At 38.5% G+C, this 21,817-nt stretch overlaps 1 protein-coding gene across 7 annotated transcripts in view; it reads right to left on the bottom strand.

The window, feature by feature from the left end:
- MNAT1 (MNAT1 component of CDK activating kinase) overlaps positions 1 to 21,817 on the bottom strand; it is a 244,565-nt gene extending 222,748 nt beyond the window's left edge. For 4 of the 7 annotated variants that reach the window (XM_055289180.2, XM_063644542.1, XM_055289176.2 and 1 more), the window contains exon 1: positions 21,605 to 21,799. In XM_055289180.2, coding sequence (XP_055145155.1) covers positions 21,605 to 21,693 — 89 coding nt within the window. In that variant the 5' untranslated portion in view covers positions 21,694 to 21,799. Of the gene's footprint in view, positions 1 to 21,604 lie in introns of all 7 variants that reach the window. The other 3 variants (XM_055289175.2, XM_055289179.2, XM_055289178.2) reach the window with 1 other exon arrangement.

Genomic DNA, 21,817 nt, shown 5'->3' on the forward strand with positions numbered 1-21,817 from the left:
GCACATGAATGACACCTTTGTGAGTCAAATGGTATCTTCCCAGTAACACTAAAACTTTATACTTGCTTTATTTTCATTTTAATTGATTTCCAGTTGGCAGAAGTTCCTACCACTTACATCAAGATTTTTCCATCCTCCAGCTTAACTGTTAAATGGTAAGCAATCCAGAAGACACTGTGAAGTATAAAAATATACTATTTTTAAAAATTCTTCCATGATCACTCTTGAATATTCAGCCTCCTTAGTAATGGGAAAAGCACTTCTTAGCTCATATTCTATAAAAGTTCAGAATTTCATGTACAATAACGCATGTTCCAAGAGTAACAAAACATTATCTGACAGTAACTTTTCCAGACAAGTGTAGCATACTCCAAAATGCAGAAGTTCTATTCTAAACTTTTTTCAATATAACTCTGTCTTTAATGCATGTGTTCAACAAATGTGTATGGTTGTTGTGTACTATCACTGAAACTTTCCTTAATGACACAGACAGCTCGTTATGAACAGAGGTTCCCACATTGTGCTATATGTAAGTTAACAAAACTCAACCTTTCTTATCCCATAGTCCATTAAATAGGCTATCAAATAATCTAAGCATCATAATGAAAGAAATAAAAAGTCTACTTTTCCCAAAAAAAAGACAAGTATTTACGTTTCAGAAGCATTACACAAGGGCATCACATCATGTGCATACTTTCACAAATTCACTTATATATGTTCAGCAAAAAGAGACAGAGATACATTTTTAGAAAGCAGTCCCATTTCCCCAGCCTCTCCTCTCAGTGACTATCTCTATACCCCAGAGTAATCATAAAATGAGAGATGTCACTCTGCTGTTCCCTCTGTTGCACTCAGTTTCAACGCCTCTCCTAGGACAAGCATCTTATTGGACTCTATATGACAATGTTTAAAGGTAAGTCTTTTCAATATAATGCCAAACAAGAGCCAATTATTTCATCTGCTGTTCAGGTGAGGAATACTGATTTATTACTATGCTGGAGGGAAAACTGGCCGCACTAGGTTTAATGAAAAATTATTTACCCATATGGACAATTTCTGATCCTTAATATTAAGGGTAATCTTCACTATATTTTCTGCTTTACATGACTTTAGAATACAAATTCCAGGCTGTGTGCAGTGACTAGCCTATAATCCCAACACTTTGGGAGGACAAGGCAGGAGGATGGCTTGAGCCTAAGAGTTCAAGACCAGTATGGACAACAAAGCCTGACCCTGTCTCTACAAAAAATAAAAAATTAGACCAGGCACGGTGGCTCACGCCTGTAATACCAGCAGTTTGGGAGGCCGAGGCGGGTGGATCATGAGGTCAGGAGATCAAGAACATCCTGGCCAACATGGTGAAACCCTGTCTCCACTAAAAATACAAAAATTAGCCGGGTGTGGTGGCACGTGCCTGCAGTCCCAGCTATTCTGGAGGCTGAGGCAGGAGAATCACTTGAACCTGGGAGGCAGAGGTTGCAGTGAGCTGAGATCACTTCACTGCACTCCAGCCTGGGCGTCTAAAAAAAAAAAAATTAGGTAGGCATGGTGGCACACCCCTATAGTCCTAGGTACTTGGGAGGCTGAGGCAGAAGGGTTCCTGAGCCCAGATGTTTGAAGTTACAGTGAGCAATGATCATGCCACTGCACTCTAGCCCAGGCAACAGAGTGAGATTTTGTCTCTGGAAAAAAAAAAAATACATATATACAAATTCCACATAAGATTCAACTCCACTGTGTTTCTCACTTACAGAAACAAATCTATTAACAAGGTAAAAGTATTTTTATAAAGAATTAGTTCCTCAAATTGCTATTTCATGCATTATAGAATGTAATCCAGATCTTAGTCAATGACAGGAAGCTTACAGGATTCTCACTAAAAACACTAAATTATTATCACATCTTACATGATATTAAAATGTTTACCTTTACAATACTACTAGATTCCCCCTTGATTACTTCTGAATAAAAGTAGTTTATATGCCTCTGAACAAAAGCCACTTCTCTCTCTAATGACAATGGCTTGTTGAACATGGGCCCTTAGAAATTTCTCCCTATTGCCGGGCGCAGTGGCTCACGCCTGTAATCCCAGCACTTTGGGAGGCCGAGGCAGGCAGATCACAAGGTCAGGAGACTGAGACCCCATCATGGCTAACATGGTGAAACCCCGTCTCTACTAAAAATAAAAAAAAATCAGCCAGGTGTGGTGGCACGCACCTGTAGTCCCAGCTACTCAGGAGGGCAAGACAGGAGAATCGCTTGAACCCGGGAGGCGGAGGTTGCAGTGAGCCAAGATCATGCCACTGCACTCCAGCTCCAGCTTGGGTGACAGAGTGACACTCGGTCTCAAAAAGAAAAAAAAAAAAAAAAATTTCTCCCTATTATTTAAAAAAAAAAAAATCCCTAATATGTGTACAACTTTTGGCAATGTGCCTTTTGTTTTAATACAGATGAAGGGATTCTATTAGTTATCTGTTGCTGCATAACAAAACACCACCAAGCTTGACAGCTTAAAACAATAAACAATTTATTTTCTCACAAAGTTTCTCAGTGTCAGGAATCCAGGAGCAGCTTATTTGTCAAGATATCAGCGAGGGCTGCAGTCATCTGAAGACAGGACTGGGACTGAAGACTAAGATGGCTCACTCACTTGGCGGTTAGTAGAAGGTCTCAGTTCTTAACCACATGGGACTTCATAAGGCTGCTGACGACACATAAACTGTCTTTCGTGACAGCAAGTTGCCCAAGAACATAGAGAGTAACCACATGGAAAGCCACAAAGTCTTTGTTAAAGACCTAGCCTTGGAAATGAGAAACTTCTACCATACTCGATTGGTTATACCAGCAACCCTGATACAATCAGGGAGAAACTAAGCAAGGACATAAAATGTAGGAGACAAGAATCATTGGGAGCCCTCTTGGATTCAAGGTATTCCAGTGATAAATATACATATGTGGTTGGTGTGGTTTTACATATGGCCACAAATTCTTTATACTTCTTTCATCAAAAGGTGAAGCCCAATTCCCCTTCCTCTAAATGTGAGCTGTATTTAGGACTCTGAACAAACAGAATGCAGCAGAAACGATGGTGTCTGAATGATGTTCATAGAAGACATAGTGGCTTCTGTTTGTCTCTCTCTTGAATCATGCACCCGAGGAGAAGAAAGCTACTGTGTTGTGCGAACACTGAAGAAATCCTTAGGAGAGGCCCATGTGACAAAGAACTGACACCTCTAGCCAAAAAATAACAGTAAAGAACTGAGGACTCCTGACAAAAACCACATGAGTGAGCTTAATACAGTCAGCCCTCCATATACATGGGGTTTTGCATACTGTGAATACTGTATTTTCGATCCTTATTTGTTTTGTTTTTTGAAATCCGCATATAAGTGGACACACACTTTAAACTCATGTTGTTTAATGGTCAACTGTTTATCCTCCAACTCCAGTCAAGCCTTCAAATGAATAGAGCCCCAGCTGAAACTTGATTGCAATCTCATGAGACACCCTGAGCCAAAACTACCCAGCTCAGCCATGCCCAAATTCCTGATGCGCAAGAATCCTGAGAAAATAAATGTTTGTTATTTTAAGCCATTTAGTTTTAGGATAATTTGGTAGACAGCAACAAATAACTAGTGCAAGCCGGGTGCGGTGGCTCACGCCTGTAATCCCAGCACTCTGGGAGGCTGAGGTGAGTGGGTCACCTGAGGTCAGGAGCTCAAGACTAGCCTGGCCAACATGGCAAAACCCTGCCTCTACTAAAAATACAAAAATTAGTCGGGCATGGTGGTGCACACATGTAATCCCAGCTACTCGGGAAGCTGAGGCAGGAGAACTGCTCCAACCCAGGGGGCAGAGGTTGCAGTGAGCCAAGATCGCACCACTGCACTCCAAGCCTGGGCAACAGAGTGAGACTCCATCTCAAAAAATAATAATAATAACTAGTGCAATGGTAGAGTAATATGAAATTTCTTACAAAATTAGTTACTGAGTCAAAACTTAAAACAGCATTCTCCAAAATGTTTTTTGTTTGTTTGCTTTGAGACAGAGCCTCACTCTGTCACCCAGGCTGGAATATAGTGGCACACTCATAGCTCACTGCAGCCTTGACCTCCTGGGCTCAAGCAATCCTCCTACCCCAGCCTCCAGAGCAGCTGAGACTACACAGCACACACACACACAAATAGGAAGATAAAAATTAAAAGAACTCCTCTATGAAAGCATTATGTACAATTTTTTTCTTTTGTCAAAACATTTTTTAATATTATCTTGTGGCATCTTTGCAATAAAACATAATAGACATCCTTAAAATAAATCTATTTTAAAATAAATTCTTTAAAAAAATGCAAATATTAAACATTATATTCCTAATCCCAAAGAATGTAGAACTAGATCCTTAACTGGTCCTCATTTATGCTCCAACAGATCTCAAAAATATAGCATCTGGCATGTCATACTTCATAAATCCTATCACTCTTGAAAGCTTTTTTGTCCCATATCTTCTATTCCAAATCCATTCTAGATCAGTAGCAAGAAATAAGATGAAATAAAACAACATATTTTGGTAACATTATCTGAAACAGTACCAAAATATGATGATTTCTTTAGAAACATGTCAGTTAACACCAGGAAGTAAACACAGTAGAACTATTTATAAAGAAATTATATTTAATATTGGTAAATTTCAAGATATTTATATTTTAATGAGATGAATTGTTTGTAAGTAAACCAGTTAGTGCTAGATGCAGTTTGCTTCAGTTACCTGAAATTAGAACAGCAAGTTCATTAAATATATATAAATCAGTGTTGCAGAGGCACTGCACCATATTGATGGAGGCTTCATTAATTTTCAATGATATAACCACTATCATATTTGTGTTCTAAAAAAACTGAGTGAGGTATACAATCACTTGTCCTCATCTCAGAATTCTTTTTTTTTTTTTTTACATATTCCAACTTAGTAAATGAAAACACTCCAAATATTTCTGATAAAGTCTGTTAAATTTTACATTTTCTTATCTTTTTGTAGAGAATATACATATTTGTTTGTACATGTAAATAATGTATATTTCTTTAAAAATAAATATGAAAAATATGAAAAATAAAAATACTATAAAATAAGTTATCCTACAAATCATTTCATTGCATCAACAATACAATTCATTTAGGCTTCCTAGTTGGCATCTGATTATACCTCAAAAACCAAATACTATGTCACTGCTTATATATCATCAATAAAAAATAAAGATGTGGCAAATACAATATCAGGAAAAATATCATTATTGAATGATATATCAATATTGAATATCATTATTTAATATTTAAAGATGCTTTTTATGTAAGCTAGCACCCTAGAAAATAAAATATAAAGAGAAAATTGTTCTAAGTAGATCAAAATTATTTCTAATATTGTAGTTTTTTCATCTTATGCATGAGTTTGAGTTACAACCCAGTTGCATTACAGTAAAAAAAAAATTTATTTAGCCAACAGGTAATCAAAATTTAATTGAAAATTAATTTTGAAATTTAATTTCTGACTGGGATTTACACAAAAAAAAGAGACTGGAGCTGTCCAGGTGGGCTATGCAACCATATATCCTTTCTTAGGCTTCAGTTTCCCCATTTGATTAAAAAAAAAGAAGGTGGAGGGAGACATAAAATACAACTAGAAAGATGTTTGCTAAGCTCCTTCCAAATTTAAATTAACTAAGTATGTCAACTTCCTATCAATCTTTTTAATAAAACAAATAGCATTTTGTAAGCTGTACTTTTGCACAAACTTTCATACTAAGCCTGACAGCCAAATCAGATATCACATTCCACTTTCCTAAAGGGGCTAATATTTAGATATTTCTCTTCAGTGGCTGCTTTAGACAAACCATTTCCATATTTGGAACCATGTACAACATTTGTATATTTGGTATCACCCAAACATTTTTGTTCCCTTGATGCTAACTGCAAAACCTGTACCCAACCAACCAAAATGATTTGCTTCCCCAAAGGACCTTTTCCTAAATCAGCAGAACAGCTAAAATTAGGCTGCAAGATTTCAGGTTTATGTTTCTTTAGCAAATAGTAATCTTTTAAAAAAAATAGCTTATTTAACAATAAAGCCCACTTTTCACATCTTAACTACAAAGAATATTTTTATAACTATAAACTTTCCTTTTCTTCCTTGTTTAAAAAAAAAAAAAAAAAGGCTGGGCACGGTGGCTCACGCCTGTAATCCCAGCACTTTGGGAGGCCGAGGCAAGCGGATCACGAGGTCAGGAGATCAAGACAATCCTGGCTAACATGGTGAAACCGTATCTCTACTAATAAAATACAAAAAAGATTGGCTGGGTGTGGTGGCAGATGCCTGTAGTCCCAGCTACTCGGGAGGCTGGGGCAGGAGAATGCCATGAACCCAGGAGGCGAAGCTTGCAGTGAGCCGAGATCACACCACTGCACTCCAGCCTGGGCGACAGAACGAGATTCCGTCTCAAAAAAAAAAAAAAGAAAGAAAAACGAATTTATTTTTAAGGACTCAAAAGAAGAACTAAGACACTATAAAAGTTATGGGGGCAGAAACCATGTCTGCCACATTCACTGTTGTTTTCCCAGAACTGTGTTTTCAACCCTCTTACACCACAAAATTTACCTAGATAGATATTATAAAATACTGGTCCCCACCTCGAAAGACTATGGTAGGGCCCAGAAATCTGTATTTTAAAGAAGCACCCCAGATGATTCTTAGGATGAGGTAAGTTTTGGAATCGCTGGCCTGGAAAATTTATTGAGTGTCTGAGAAAGACTGCAAATACATTTATTAGTAAACACCAACAACTAGTAAATTACTGTTGTCTTATTTTTTTCTTTGAAAATAGGCTTAACACATTTGAAACCTGAAGAAAACCATTAAAATCTCATTTAATTTTCGCTCAATTATTCTCATTCTACTTGCTGTCTCAGGAACAAGTTGCTAAGTAAACTGAAAATAAATTGCCAAAAGATTCCTGAAACTTAAGCTGAAAAACTATATATTTTTTGCACATAGAATACTGAAAATAACTCTTTATATAGAGTAAATTTACTTGAATTCATAGATTTACTTGAATTCTTAAATTTACTCGAATTGTGCCTCATCTAATCTTCACAGTAACTGTAAGGTATCACTACTAGTGAACCCATTGTACAGATGAGAAAAAGTTTTAATAAGAATCACTAATTTTCCCTAAATCTCATAGCTAATAATAAGTAGCGAACCTAGGATTCCAACCCAGGCAATCATACTATCGGTATATATTTGTTAGACATAATATTTATATGCCCACAGCAGAAAAAAAGCAATGAGGAAAAATTGATTCCATTTCTATTTCTATTTGTATCCCTAAAGGAAACTAATGAACTACTACTTTAGATCCTTACAGAATAAAATAGCTTGCATTTTAACAAATAAGTTTGAACGTCCAATAGATAGCTTCACCTGTTTGACTCTTGGAATACAAGTTTGAGAACATAACTTCCATGGAAAGAGAATGTTCACAAAGCCAAAGATGATATGAAACTTTCTGATACCTGCAGGTAGAAATCTGGATAGATTTCCTCCAAAATTCAAAACTATATATAGTCATGCACTATACAAGGACATTTTGGTCAAAGACAGACCACATATACAATGATGTCTGTTCCTTAAGATTATAATACAGCTGAAAAATTCCTATCACCTAATGACTTCGTAGCCATCCTAACATCTTAGCATAACACATTACTCACCTGTTTGTGGTGATACTGGGGTAAACAAACCTACTGCACCACCAGTCGTATGAAAATATAGCATATGCAATTATGCACAGTGCATAATAGTTAATAATGACATGACTATGATACTGGTTTATGTATTTACTATACTATGACTTCTTAATTGTTATTTTATAGTGTACTCCTTCTACTAATAAAAAAAAATTGTGAAACAGCCTCAGCAGATCATTCAGGAAGTATTCTACAAGAAGGCATTGTTATCACAGGAGATGACAACTTCGTGCATGTTATTGCTCTCGAAGACTTTCCAATGGGAAAAAACGTGGAGAGGGAAGACAGTGATATTGATGATCTTGACCGTGTGTAGGTCTAGGCTAATGTATGTGCTAATGTGTATGTTTGTATCTTCATTTTTAATGAAAAAGCTTAAAAAGTAAAAACAAAAATAGGGCCTCATGTAGTGGCTCATGCCTGCAATCCCAACACTTTGGGAGGCCAAGGCGAGAGGATCACTTGAGCCCAGGAGTTCAAGACCAGCCTGGGCAACATAATGACACCTCATCGCTACTAAAAATCAAAAAACTAACTGGGCACGGTGGCGCCAACCTGGAGTCACAGCTATTCAGAAAGCTACAGCAGAAGGATTGCTTAAGCCAGGGATGTCAAGACTGCAGTGAGCCGTGATCATGCCCCTGCACTCCAGCCTGGGTGACAGAGCGAGACCCTGTCTCAAAAAAAAGGAAAACCTAAATTTAAAATATTTTCTTCTTTTTTTTTTTTTCTGAGACAGAGTCTTGCTCTGTTGCCCAGGCTGGAGTGCAGTAGCGCAATCTCAGCTCACTGCAACCTCTGCCTCCCAGATTCAAGCGATTCTCCTGCCTCAGCCTCCCAAGTAGCTGGGACTACAGGTGGGTGCCACTACACTCGGCTAATTTTTGGTATTTTCAGTAGAGACGGTGTTTCACTGTGTTAGCCAGGATGGTCTCGATCTCCTGACCTCATGATCCGCCCACCTCAGCCTCCCAAAGTGCTAGGATTACAGGTGCGAACCACGACGCCTGGCCTTAAAATGTTTTCAATAGAAAAAAAGCTTAAGTCTTATAGAATAAGGACATAAATAAGATATTTTTGTATACCTGCATAATTTGTGTTTTAAGCTAGGTATTACAAAACAGCCAAAAAGTTCAAAAGAAAATAAAAATTTATAAAGTAAAACTGTTACCATAAGCTGAGGTTTATTACTGAAGAAAGAAAATTTTTTTATAAATTTAGTGTAGCCTAAGTGTACAGGGCTTATAATGTCTACAGTAGTGTATAGTAATATCCTAGGCCTTAACATTCACTCACCACTTACTGACTCACCCAGAACAACTTCCAGTCCTGCAAACTCTTCATAGTAACTGTAAGGTATCACTACTAGTGAACCCATTGTACAGATGAGAAAAAGTTTTAATAAGAATCACTAATTTTCCCTAAATCTCATAGGGAAGTTTCAGGGTAACTGCCCAATATAGGCATATCATTTTTTTATCCTTTTTTACTGTAACTTTTCTATGTTTATATATGATTAGATACACAAAAACTTACCATTGTGTTAAAACTGCCTACAGTATTCAGTACAGTAACACGCTATACAGACCTGTAGCCTAGGAGCAATAAGCTACACCATATAGCTTAGGTATATAATAGACTATACCAGGTACTATGCCATAAGCACACTGTATGATGTTCACACAGTAAAACTGCCTAACATGAGTTTCTCAGAATGGATACCCATCATTAAGACATAATTTTGGGCAGGGCGCAGTGGCTCACGCCTGTAATCTCAGCACTTTGGGAGGCCAGGGCGGGCAGATCACAGAGTCAGGAGATCAAGACCATCCTGGCTAACATGGTGAAACCCCATCTCTACTAAAAATACAAAAAATTAGCCGGGCATGGTGGCGGGCACCTGTAGTCCAGCTACTCAGGAGGCTGAGGCAGGAGAACGGCGTGAACCTGGGAGGCAGAGCTTGAAGTGGGCCGAGATCGCACCACTGTACTCCAGTCTGGGTGACAGAGCGAGACTCTGTCTCAAAAAAAAAAAAAAAAAAAAGACATAATTTTGTGTGTGTGTGTGTGTGTATACATATGAATCTTTAAAAAGGATTCCCAGTATAGAAGAGAATTAGAGAGTAGAAACATTACAAATAATACAATTAGTAAATATCTTATAAACATAGTTTTAAAGAACTATAAGTTACGCTCAATAAGTAACTAAGTATATTAGCACACTGCATCTTAAAGACTAAAGTACACTAATAGCCATTTTTGATCAAACAAAAAATATGTTAGGGCCACATAATAAGCAATCCGTAATGAAGTATTCATATTCTGCAGAGTGATCAGCACCGTCCCTCATACTGGGAAAAAACAATTACAGCTAATACAAATAGTTTTATTAATGTTGTAAGGTCAAAGAAAACACTACAGACTACAATGATTTTTTCTTCTTTTTTTTTTTTTGAGACAGAGTCTCACTCTGTCACCTAAGCTGGAGTGCAGTGATGCGGTCTCGGCTCACTGCAACCTCCACCTCCCAGGTCCAAGCAATTCTCCTGCCTCAGCCTGCCAAGTAGCTGGAATTACAGGCATGACCCACCATGCCTGGCTAATTTTCTGTATTTTTAGTAGAGATGGGGTTTCACCATGTTGGTCAGGCTGGTCTTGAACTCCTGACCTCATAATCCACCCGCCTTGGCCTCCCAAAGCCCTGGGATTACACATGTGAGCTACTGCACCCAGCCAATAATTTTCTAATTAACTATTAAATTACCCAAATTTTAAGAGCTTCAGGGGACTGGATGTTATCTATTATAAACAAGTGAACAAATCAAAGTTAAATGGCTGGCCTATAACTCGCTAGTCTATGGTGAAACTAGAGCCTAGATTTTCTAAGTTGAGATTTGGTGTTCTTTCTACTCCTCAACCTGTCTCTGGATAATTAAGATACATACAACACCAACTCTTACATATGTATGAAAGCACAAACTACCTCCCCTTCAGAAGAATCTTGAGCTCTTCACTGTAATTACCAGTCAGAAGACAGGAGGCATCAATTCTCTAAGCGCTGTTCTGCAGCACTATACTGCTAATCAACCTCAAAACACTCCATTAAAAGAAAAGAAAGCTTACAAAAGTATTAGGGAAGGAGCTGAGGTAGTAAAAACAAAAAAGTAATCAGAACTATACAACAAAAGAGAAAATGTTAACAAGGCACTGCCAATTTTGAGGTAAAGAAAATAAACAGGGGCCAGGTGCAACGGCTCACACCTGTAATCCCAGCACTTTGGGAGACCAAGGTGGGCAGATGACTTGAGTCCAGGAGTTCAAGACCAGCCTGGGCAACATGGCCAAACCCCATCTCTATTAAAAATACAAAAATTAGCCAGGCATGGTGGCACACACCTGTAATCCCATCTACTCAGGACGCTGAGGCAGGAGAATTGCTTGAACCCGGGAGGCAAAGGTTGCAATGAGCTGAGATCGCACCACTGCATTCCAACCTAGGCAACAGAGCGAGACCGTCTCAAACGAAAAAGATAAGCAAGAGGTACACATAGAACTGAGAAAATCTGCAAGACTACAGGAGGAAGTAAATGCTTAACAATAGTAAGGCCAACTTTTGCTAACAAATATGATGGAGTAACTGATGCCAGACTAGCCTTCCCACCATAAGCAACCATAAAATAAAGTGCATAATACAACTGTTTACAGGCATTAGACAACAGGCAGGACACAACATCCCTGAAAGATGGGAAACTCACAAGGTGAGCCCTACAATTGCCTCAGCTTTCTATCTGGGAACAATTGCCATGACCATGGCCCAGCAAGCAAGAGTTTAAGAAGGGAATAGTGATTGTGCTAAGCCAAATAGGCAGAGATCAGAATGCAGGGTAGTTGATGTGGCTCAAATCCACAAGGCAGAGAGGCTAGAAGACATGTAGGATTCCCCCATAAATCCTTGGCCAAGAAATAGGCTGCACATGTGTAGGGCAAAACCAATCAAGGCTTAAAAGAGAGTGGTTAAGAGAGGAAAATACACTAGAGTTGAGGAGTACTGGGTATACCTAGAGTTCCCACCAGCCAGAGCAGAGAAACCACATTAACACCTTATTAACATCTCAGATATCCAGCTGAGATATCAAAAATGCCTCAACTAAGAGTAAGAACCACATCCAAGAATAAGGCATATTCTAGGTGCATCCTAACAAAGACTAAAATCAAGCCCCAACAAGTTTTTGAAGGGATTAAAAATGTGAGGTTGAGTTACACTAAAGTAAGGAAACAGTGGGTTCTCCACATATCATTCTAGCAAAGAGTAAAACCAAGCCTACACAAGTTCAAAGTATCTGCCAGTAATTGAACTACCTGCAAGAATTTTTAAAATCAACCCTTTTCACAAAAGGACAAAATCCAGAATCTCTGTAATATACCACCTACAATTAAAAAGTAGTAAACATGCAAAAATAAATAAGCAGAAAACTGTAACCTACAGTAAAATAAAAGCAGTCAATAGAAACCAACCCTGAGATGGCTGGGCGTGATGGCTCACACCTGTAATCCCCGCACTTTGGGAGGCCGAGGCACACAGATCACTTGAGGTCAGGAGCTTGGGACCAGCCTGGCCAACAGGGCAAAACCCCATCTCTACTAAAAATACAAAAATTAGCCAGGCATGGTAGCAGGCAGCTGTAATCCCAGCTACTTGGGAGCCTGAGGCAGGAGAATCACTTGAACCTAAGAGATGGAGGTTGCAGTGAGCCGAGATCATGCCAATGCACACCAGCATGGGCAACAGAGTGAGGCTGTCTCTCAAAAACACAAACAAAAAAGAAACCAACCCAGAGATAGCCAAGGAGTTAACTCTTACAGACAGAAACCTTAAGATCAACTATTATAAATATTTTAAAGGAATTAATGGAAAATATGTTCAAAAAATTAAAGGAAAATGCATTCAAAGAACTAAAGAAAAATATATTCTTGATGAGTATATAGATGGGAAATATCAGAGAAATGAAAACTATAAAAAAGATAAAAATGAAAACTCTAAGACCAAAACAATACAATAAGAAATGAAAAATCTATTGAATACAAAGGACTTAACATAGTTGGATGACATTAGAAATGGCAGACAGGCAACAGTGCACTTGAACATAGATCAATAGAAAATATATAATCTAAAGAACAGGGAGAAAGAGATATGAGTAAAGTTAACTTCTCAACAGAAACACTAGAGAACAATGAAATGGTATCTTTTGTATGGTCAAAGAAATGCCAACCCATAATTCTATATTCAGCAAAAATATCCTTCAAACACTAGGGTGAAATAAAAACACTTTCTTATAAACAAAATCAGAGTATATTCTTCACCAACAGACCTACACTATAAGAAATGCTAAGGAGCTGGACACGGTGGCTCACGCCTGTAATCTCAGCACTTTGAGACGCTGAGGCAGGCGGATCACCTGAGGTCAGGAGTTCAAGGCCAGCCTGGCCAACATGGTGAAACTCCATCTCTACTGAAAATACAAAAATTAGCCGGGCATGTTGGCACACACCTGTAATCCCAGTTACTCAAGAGGCCGAGGCAGGAGAATCGCTTGAACCTGGGAGGCAGAGGCTGCAGTGAGCCGAGATCGCGCCACTGTACTCCAGCCTGGGTGACAGAGCAAGACTCCGTCTCAAAAAAAGAAATGCTAAAGAATGTTCTTCAGGCAGATGGAAATCAATATGACTATAAAATCAGATCCAAAGGAAGAAGGGCAATATCAAAGATAGTAAATAGGTGAAAATAAGAGACTATATTTCACCACTTCATACACACTAGAATGGCTATAATCAAAAGACAACTATAACAAGCATTAGCAACTACATAGAGAGACTAGAGCCCTCATTCACTGCTGTAAGATGGTACAGCCACATTGGAAAACAAACTAAACAAAGAGTTACCATATGATCCAATAATTCTACTCCTAAATATATACATGAGAGAAACAAAAACATTTGTCCATACGAAAACTTGTACATGAATGTTCACAGCAGCATTATTCATAATAGCCAAAAAGTAGAAATGACTCAAATGTTCTTCAACTGATGAATGGATAAAATGTAGTATAGCCATACAATGGAATAATATTCAGCAATAAAAAGAAATGTGGTACTCATACATGCTACAACATGGATGAACCTAGAAAATATTATACTATGTAAAAGAAGCCAGTCCAGAGAACCACATACTGTATGATTCCATTTATATGAAAGGTCCAGAATAGGAAAATCTACATAGTCAGAAAGTAGATAACTGGTTGCCTAGTGCTGTGGGAGGGGAGAGTTGAGGAGTGTGACAGCTAAGTGGTGAGAGGTTTCTTTGTGGGGTAACATGTACATCTCTGAGAATATACTAAAAGCCAATGACATGTACACTTTAAATGTGTGAATTTTATGGTACGTGAATTATATTCAGTGAAGTTGTTTCTTAAAAACTTACCTTTCCTTAAAGACAACTGACTGTTTAAAGCAAAAATAACAACAAATCACAAATACAAATAAAAGATATGCTGAAAGAAACCACTAATAATAATAACAATAAAGAGTTAATTGTTGGCCATGAAAGGTGGCTGTAATCCCAGCACTTTGGGAGGCTTGGAGTTTGAGATCACTTGAGGCCAGGAGTTTGAGACCAGCCTGGGCAACACAGTCAGAGCCTAGCTCTACAAAAAAAAAATTTAAAATTAGCTGGCTGTGGCAGTGCACACCTGTAGTCCCAAATTGTGGGGTGGCTGAAGTGGAAGGATCCCTTGAACCCCTGAGTTCAAGGTTGCAGTGACCTGTGATCAAGCCACCACACTCCAGCCTGGGTGACAGAGTGAGATCCTATCTCTTATTTAAAAAAAAATAAAAATAAAAATAAATAAAAAATAAAAAGCTACCTGCTAATAGGCCAACACTTTAAAAAATCCAATTATTTCAAAATAAGGCAGGAAAGGAGCAAGGGAACAACAAAAAAACCAAAGGAATACAAGGAAAACATGTAGACTTAAACCCAATGATATCAATAATTAGATATAATGGACTAGTACACCAATTAAAAGGCAGAGATTGTCAACCCAGATAAAATGGCAAGACCCAATGAACTAGAGTCTCCCAGAGATAGACACAAATTGGTTGAAAGTAAATGGATGGGGGCCAGGTACAGCGGCTCATTCCTGTAATACCTACATTTTGGGAGGCCCAGGCAGGAGGATCACTTGAGCTCAGGAGTTTGAGACCAGCCTGGGAAACATAGCAAGACCCCATCTCTACTAAAAATTAAAAAAAAAAAAAAAAAAAAAAAAAAAGCCCAGGCACGGTGGCTCACGCCTGTAGTCCCAGCACTTTGGGAGGCCGAGGCAGGAGGACCACGAGGTCAGGAGATCGAGACCATCCTGGCTAACACAGTGAAACCCTGTCTCTACTAAAAATACAAAAAATTAGCCGGACGTGGTGGCCTGTGCCTGTAATAACAGCTACTCGGAAGGCTGAGGCAGGAGAATGGCGTGAACCTGGGAGGCGGAGCTTGCCGTGAGCTGAGATCGCGCCACTGCACTCCAGCCTGGGCAACAGAGCGAGATTCCGTCTCAAAAAATAAAAATAATAAATAAATAAATAAGCCAGGTGTGGTGCCATGCACCTGTAGTCCTAGCTACTCAAGAGGCTGAGGCAGGAGGATCATTTGAGCCCAGGAGTTTATGATTGTGCCACTGATATCACATGGCTTAAAAAAATTTTCTAAAGTAAATGAACGGAAAAATGCATACTATCAAATAGTAAGCACAAGAAAGCTGACAGTGCCAAATTATTATCAGACAGAATCCTCAGGAAAAAGTGTATTACAAGAGACAAAGAGGGCCATTTCATAATGATAAAAGGAGAAATGTATCAGGAAGGCATAACAATCCCAAATATGTACCTAACAAGAGAGTTCCAAAATGCATAAAGCATGACAAAACTTACAAAAAAAAAACTGACAAATCTATAATCATACTAGAGTAAGTCATAAGATGAGTAGATAAAATAAATTAATAATGATATGGAAGATCTGGTAATGCTATCAACCAAGATGGGTATGGTAGTATGTACCACGTTTATAACTTATACTACACTACACCCAAGAACCACAGAATGTATATTCTTTTCAAATGTACAATGATTGTTCACAAAGACAGGCCATATGCTGGACCATAAGCAAGCTTTCAGAAAACTTCAAAAGACTGAAATTTTATAGAGTATGTCCTCTTATCACAACGGAAAATTATAAATTAATATATCTAGAATGTTCTTTTTCTAAATCTTACACCTAAAATAAGTGCCTTTTCCTAATTTTCTACCCAGAGGGGGCTCTGTTTCCCAATTTGCACAAAGGTACTGAATAAGATCAGTATATTAAATGAGTTAACACCACTTATTATTGTTATCAACAAACAAATTCAAACTTAATCTGATAAAACTTTTAAACATAACTAACAATTTAGAGGAAATGCTGAGAATAGAAGAACATATTTAACAATATCACAGAGATGCAATAAGCAAAATTCAGACTCTTCAGGATAAACTATCCAGTAACATCACTAAATGAGAGAGAAATAGGAGAACAGACAAAAAAAAGGGAAAAAAAGAAAGAGAAAGTTGTTAAGTAGCTATCATAAAACATTGCCTTTATATATCAAGATGGTAGGTACTTGATTTTGCTTATCTTTGTACTTTGCGTCTTGTGCATGATGAAAAAAGTAGATTTAGCACGTAAAATTTCCAGAGACAGGAAACCATTTTGCCAAGAATGGTTGGGATAGAAATTATTATTTTTTTTTTTTAAGATGGAGTCTTGCTCTGTAGCCTAGGCTGGAGTGCAGTGGTGTGATCTTGGCTCACTGCAACCTCTGCCTCCCCGGTTCAAGTGATTCTCCTGCCTTAGCCTCCCAAGTACCTGGGATTACAGGCCCATGCCACCACACCCAGCTAATTTTTGTATTTTTAGTAGAGACAGGGTTTCACTATGTTGGCCAGGATGGTCTCGAACTCCTGACCTCAGGTGATCCACCCGCCTCAGCCTCCCAAAGTGCTGAGATTACAGGCGTAAGCCACTGCACCCAGACAGAAATTAAATTATTAAAGGCTGTAGTTAAATGAGAATTGGATACCACTGCCTCCATCTAATTCTATATGCCTTCAGAATGGAAGGCCCATTTCTTGAAATAGGTGGCCTGATAAAGAAAAAAAATTACTATTTTCTGTAATTGAGACAATGTTCATCCTTGAACAGAAAAAATTAAAAAAAGAACATGAAATCCAATCTTCTTCCATATGCATACAATCAATTCATTTGTGCATTTGCTAGATTAAATTGATAAGTAGGGAAATATGCTTCTTCAATTGCTAGCAGCTAAGAGAGAAAGGTATTTAATAATGTTTCACCTCTTTTCTCTCCTCTCTGCTCCTGTATTTTCTCCCACAAGTAAAACTCCTAGTTAATTTTTCCATAACCCTATAGTTCCTCTTTTATGAAGCACTACTCCTACTCACTTTATCACTTGCCTCTAAAAAGTCTTTGCTACTTGAGGACATGAAAAAAAAAATAATAAGTTAATAAAATCCTGTGGAAGCCAGCCTTCAAGATAGCCCAATGATATTCACACTCTTGGTATTCACACTCTTGTGTGTACTCTCCCACATTATAACACTACAAAACACCAGAGGTGATGGTATATCACTTCTATCACTAGGTTTTAAAAGGCTCTGCAGCTTCCAGTTCCCTTCCTCCCTCCCTTTCTCTCTTCTCCCCTCCATCTCCACAATCTTCCTCACCTCTGCTCATATCACTAGTTCTGGGAGAAGCCACGTCATAAGTAGCCCTATGGAAGAGTCCATGGGGAGGAACTGAAGCCTCCTGACAAGAGCCACATGAGTGACCTTGGAAACAGATACTCCAGGCCCAGTCAAATATAGACTGCAGTCCTAGCCAACAACTTGACTACAACATCATAAGACTGAGCCAGAATCATTCAGCAAAATAATACCTGCTCCTCTCAGACTAACAGGCATATTATAAAAATGCCTGTATTCAATCCCATGAAATATATGCCATAAAAACTCAACAAACTACCAAAAAATTTTTCATTAAGAGCCAAAATGAGGTTGGGCACGGTGGCTCACGCCTGTAATCTCAGCACTTTGGGAGGCCAAGGCGGGTGGATCACCTGAGGTGGGGAGTTCAAGACCAGCCTGACCAACATGGAGAAATCCCATCTCTACTAAAACTACAAAATTAGCCAGACGTAGTAGTGCATGTCTGTAATCCCAGCTACTCAGAAGGCTGAGACAGGAGAACTGCTTGAACCCGGGAGGTGGAGGTTGCGGTGAGCTAACACGCCATTGCACTCCAGCCTGGGCAACAAGAGCAAAACTCCATCTCAGGCCGGGTGTGGTGGTTCACACCTGTAATCCCAGCACTTTGGGAGGATCAAGGCGGCTGGATCACGAAGTCAGTAGTTCGAGACCAGCCTGGCCAACATAGTGAAACCCTGTCTCTACTAAAAATACAAAAATTAGCCGGGCATGGTGGCATGCGACTGCAGTCCCAGCTACTCGGGAGTCTGAGGCAGGAGAATCACTTGAACCTGGGAGGTGGAGGTTGCAGTGAGCTGAGATCATGCCACTGCATTCCAGCTTGGGTGACAGAGCAAGACTTCGTCTCAAAAAAAAAAAATCCAAGATGTTTTTCTTTATCAGAAAAGCATCTGATAAGATGCTTTTAAACATCTTTTAAAATGCAAGATTTTAAAAAATAATATTAGCCAATATAGGCAAAGTTGTGTGGCAACAGGAATCTCCATACAGTTGTTGGGAACATAATTGACAAGATCTTTTTTTTTTTTTTTAAGATAGGGTTTCCCTATGTTGTCCAAGTTGGTCTCGAATCTTCCCTCCTCAGCCTCCCAAGTAGCTAGGATTACAGGTAGGCACAACCATGCCTGTCTTGACATAATCTTTTTTGAGAACAACTGGGCCATATTTATCAAATTTAAAAGCCACAAACTCTGACCCAACAATTCCACTACTGGACATTACCTTGTGATTTTTACCTGTTATATCTTATGATATACTGGCCTAAGTGCTCAAATACATATATGTACATATATATGCATATTTATGGATGCTCACTCCAAGGAAAAACTGGATAATTAAACAAATATTAATTTTAAAAACTGGGGTAAATAAATTATATTTGAACAATGGACTACTATTAAATTGTTAAAAGAGGAAAACATATGCATATTGATCTAGAGAGATTATCCAATATACATAATGAAAAAAGCAAGGAAATATATACATATATACACACATATATATGTTTATGCTATATTCCTTTTTATGCTAAAGGAAGAAAAAGTTTTCTGCCCAAACACATCCATGTTTGTATATGCATAGAAAATATCTGAAAATATACACAAACAACCTAAAAGTTGTCACCTCTGGAGAAGTGAATCACAAAAATTTTTACCTTTCACTTAATAACTTACGTTGCTTTTATTATTAATAGCTTACATAATTTTAAATTTTTTAAATGATTGCCAAAAAAATCAGTGAGTTCTCTCCTCCATTCAGAAACAGCAGTGTGTTAGCCTAGATTAAAGTACTTCTTTAAAAGGATGATTAATTAGACAACATGCTAAAGAGTTCCTATTAAGAAAATTACAACAGAGTCCTTATAAATAAAGCTGTATTTTCACATTTTATAGTGTACTGAAATCATTTAAAGCTAATCATTATTGTGCAAGTATTTCATAGCAGGCCAAGTAAGTCCTGTTTTAATTTTATTTCTGCTTATCACCCATGCCACACAAAGAATAATAATAAAATAGCCAATATATAGTAAACAAATATTATGTGACAGAAACTCTACTAAATATCTCTAAATATTTTGCATATATTATTTAATACTTAAGGACCGTGATACAAGCAGCACTATTTTCTCTATTGTACCAACAAGAAGAATGACTAACAGAGATAGTCATTTGCCTAAGGCCACAGAGCTGGTAAAGAGTAAAGAATGTGAAATCAGACAGGCTCATTCCAAAGCTTGTTCTCTCAGCCAATACGCTACAGCTTTTCACTCATTTTGTTCACATTTCAAGTCAAAAAAGGACTGTAAAATGTAGCCTGTTATCTAACAGGTTAGCAAATTAACCACATTAAATGCAACACCAGAATGAGTTAGACAAAAGTCTTAACTCTTAGACCTTAACAAAAAGGGCTGAGGATACAACAAAAGCAATTTCAATTAAAATAAATATTTTATAATTGCCTAATTAAAATGCCATTTATGTTACTGAAATCGTATAATCTTCCCTGAATGGCCAATTGCTGCTAGGCCAGAAAATTACATTTAGCATCCTTCTGGTAAATTACATTTAGTTAGTATCCTTCCCAAAAAAAAACACTCTTTCCTGTTCCACCATAACAAACCTGATTAAGAAAAATGGAGAGAAATTGAAAGAAATCTCTCTAAAAACAGCCTATCTACAGTGTTTTTCCATGTAGAATTCCCTTTTCCATGCATTCGTCTTGATTGCTTTTACCTTACTTCTAGTCTTAAATCATTCAATCACAGCTCTACTATACTTCTTTGCAGAGTAAAGCAAAGGAAAATAAAGATCAATTAGAAAAGTTAAGTAAGGTAATAAATCCCATATAATAATTATAGCTACAGCTAATCATGCAATTTATGCTTACCTAAAGACCCTGTCATTGCTCTACATTTTTGTCAGCACTTGGGGGGTTGGGAGGAGACCTTGTCTACACATTGTAGATTATCCATTATTTTTTGCCTCCAATAAACCTGAAAGAAACTACAGGAATATATGCTCACCATTATATGCCACCTTTTTATCCCAAAGTGCTTTCTAGAACCACCTTCACTAAACCACATCTGACAAGAAATCTGGCAAAAAACACTTTGACCAATCCCTGTTTCAAAATACACAAACTCAACCTCCCTCCTTCTGACCCCTTGCCCTGAAAATGGGCGTTCTAAAGTCAGACTTCCTGGGTTCCAATTCTCTCAAGGCCCACTTTATAAGGGATCTTGAGCAGTCTCGATTTCCTTCCCTGTGAAATGGAAATACCAGTACCTGCTTCAGGGGACTGTTGTAGGAATGAACTGAGATAATTCATGGTAAGGCGCTTAGAACACTGCCTGGCACAAAATGTGCACTCAAATGCCAGCCATTATTATGTCTTCAAAATTAACTACCTAGAGTCCGGGTTTTCTTCATTTTATTGATGGAAGTCTAACCGAACTCCATCAGGACAAGTGGGCATACACACAGGGTTTTTTAATTAACTCACACAATAAATAGCAGCAGTATACACTCAAGCAAATTTTAAGTTTTCATAGCACTTTCGCACTTTTTCAATAAAAACATTTCATATGAAATAAACACTCCAATCCCCGACGCTTTTAATCAGCGATGTCCAGAGCCCAGTAAACAACACAAAGCCTGGAAATACAGTGGGGATACTCATTGGCTATGGAAGGGGGAACCTGACAAATTGCTGGATGCCACACTGAGAACCCGCAGTTCAAAGCAGGCCAGAGCCGCTCGGGGCTAGCCATTTAAAGTCATTACAGTCCATTTAAAGTCACAACGCCTTCTTTTCCCATTTTCCTCCCCAGTGTTGAAACTAACAACGCCCTTTGCTCCCAAGACGAGGCCTATCATCTCCCGACCCTCTCCTCCCACCCAGCGCGTCTCTCCCCCAGGGAATCCACTGCCGCCCAACTCACAGAGTGTGTCCGCACACATTCACCATCAGCTTCAAGGAGGGGTTCCGATATTTGGTGGTCTTACACCGAGGGCAACCCTGATCGTCCATGGCTGTTTCCCTCCTACAGACTCTCCCAGGCGCCTGCTTCAGCCAGAGCCACCCACAAGCCCCCTCAGACGCGACCAAGCAGGTTCCTACCAACAGGCGCTTGGCAGAGACGGTCCGTTCGCGA

The sequence above is a fragment of the Symphalangus syndactylus genome, chromosome 8, assembly GCF_028878055.3.
Source record: "Symphalangus syndactylus isolate Jambi chromosome 8, NHGRI_mSymSyn1-v2.1_pri, whole genome shotgun sequence".
Taxonomy (NCBI): Eukaryota; Metazoa; Chordata; class Mammalia; order Primates; family Hylobatidae; genus Symphalangus; species Symphalangus syndactylus.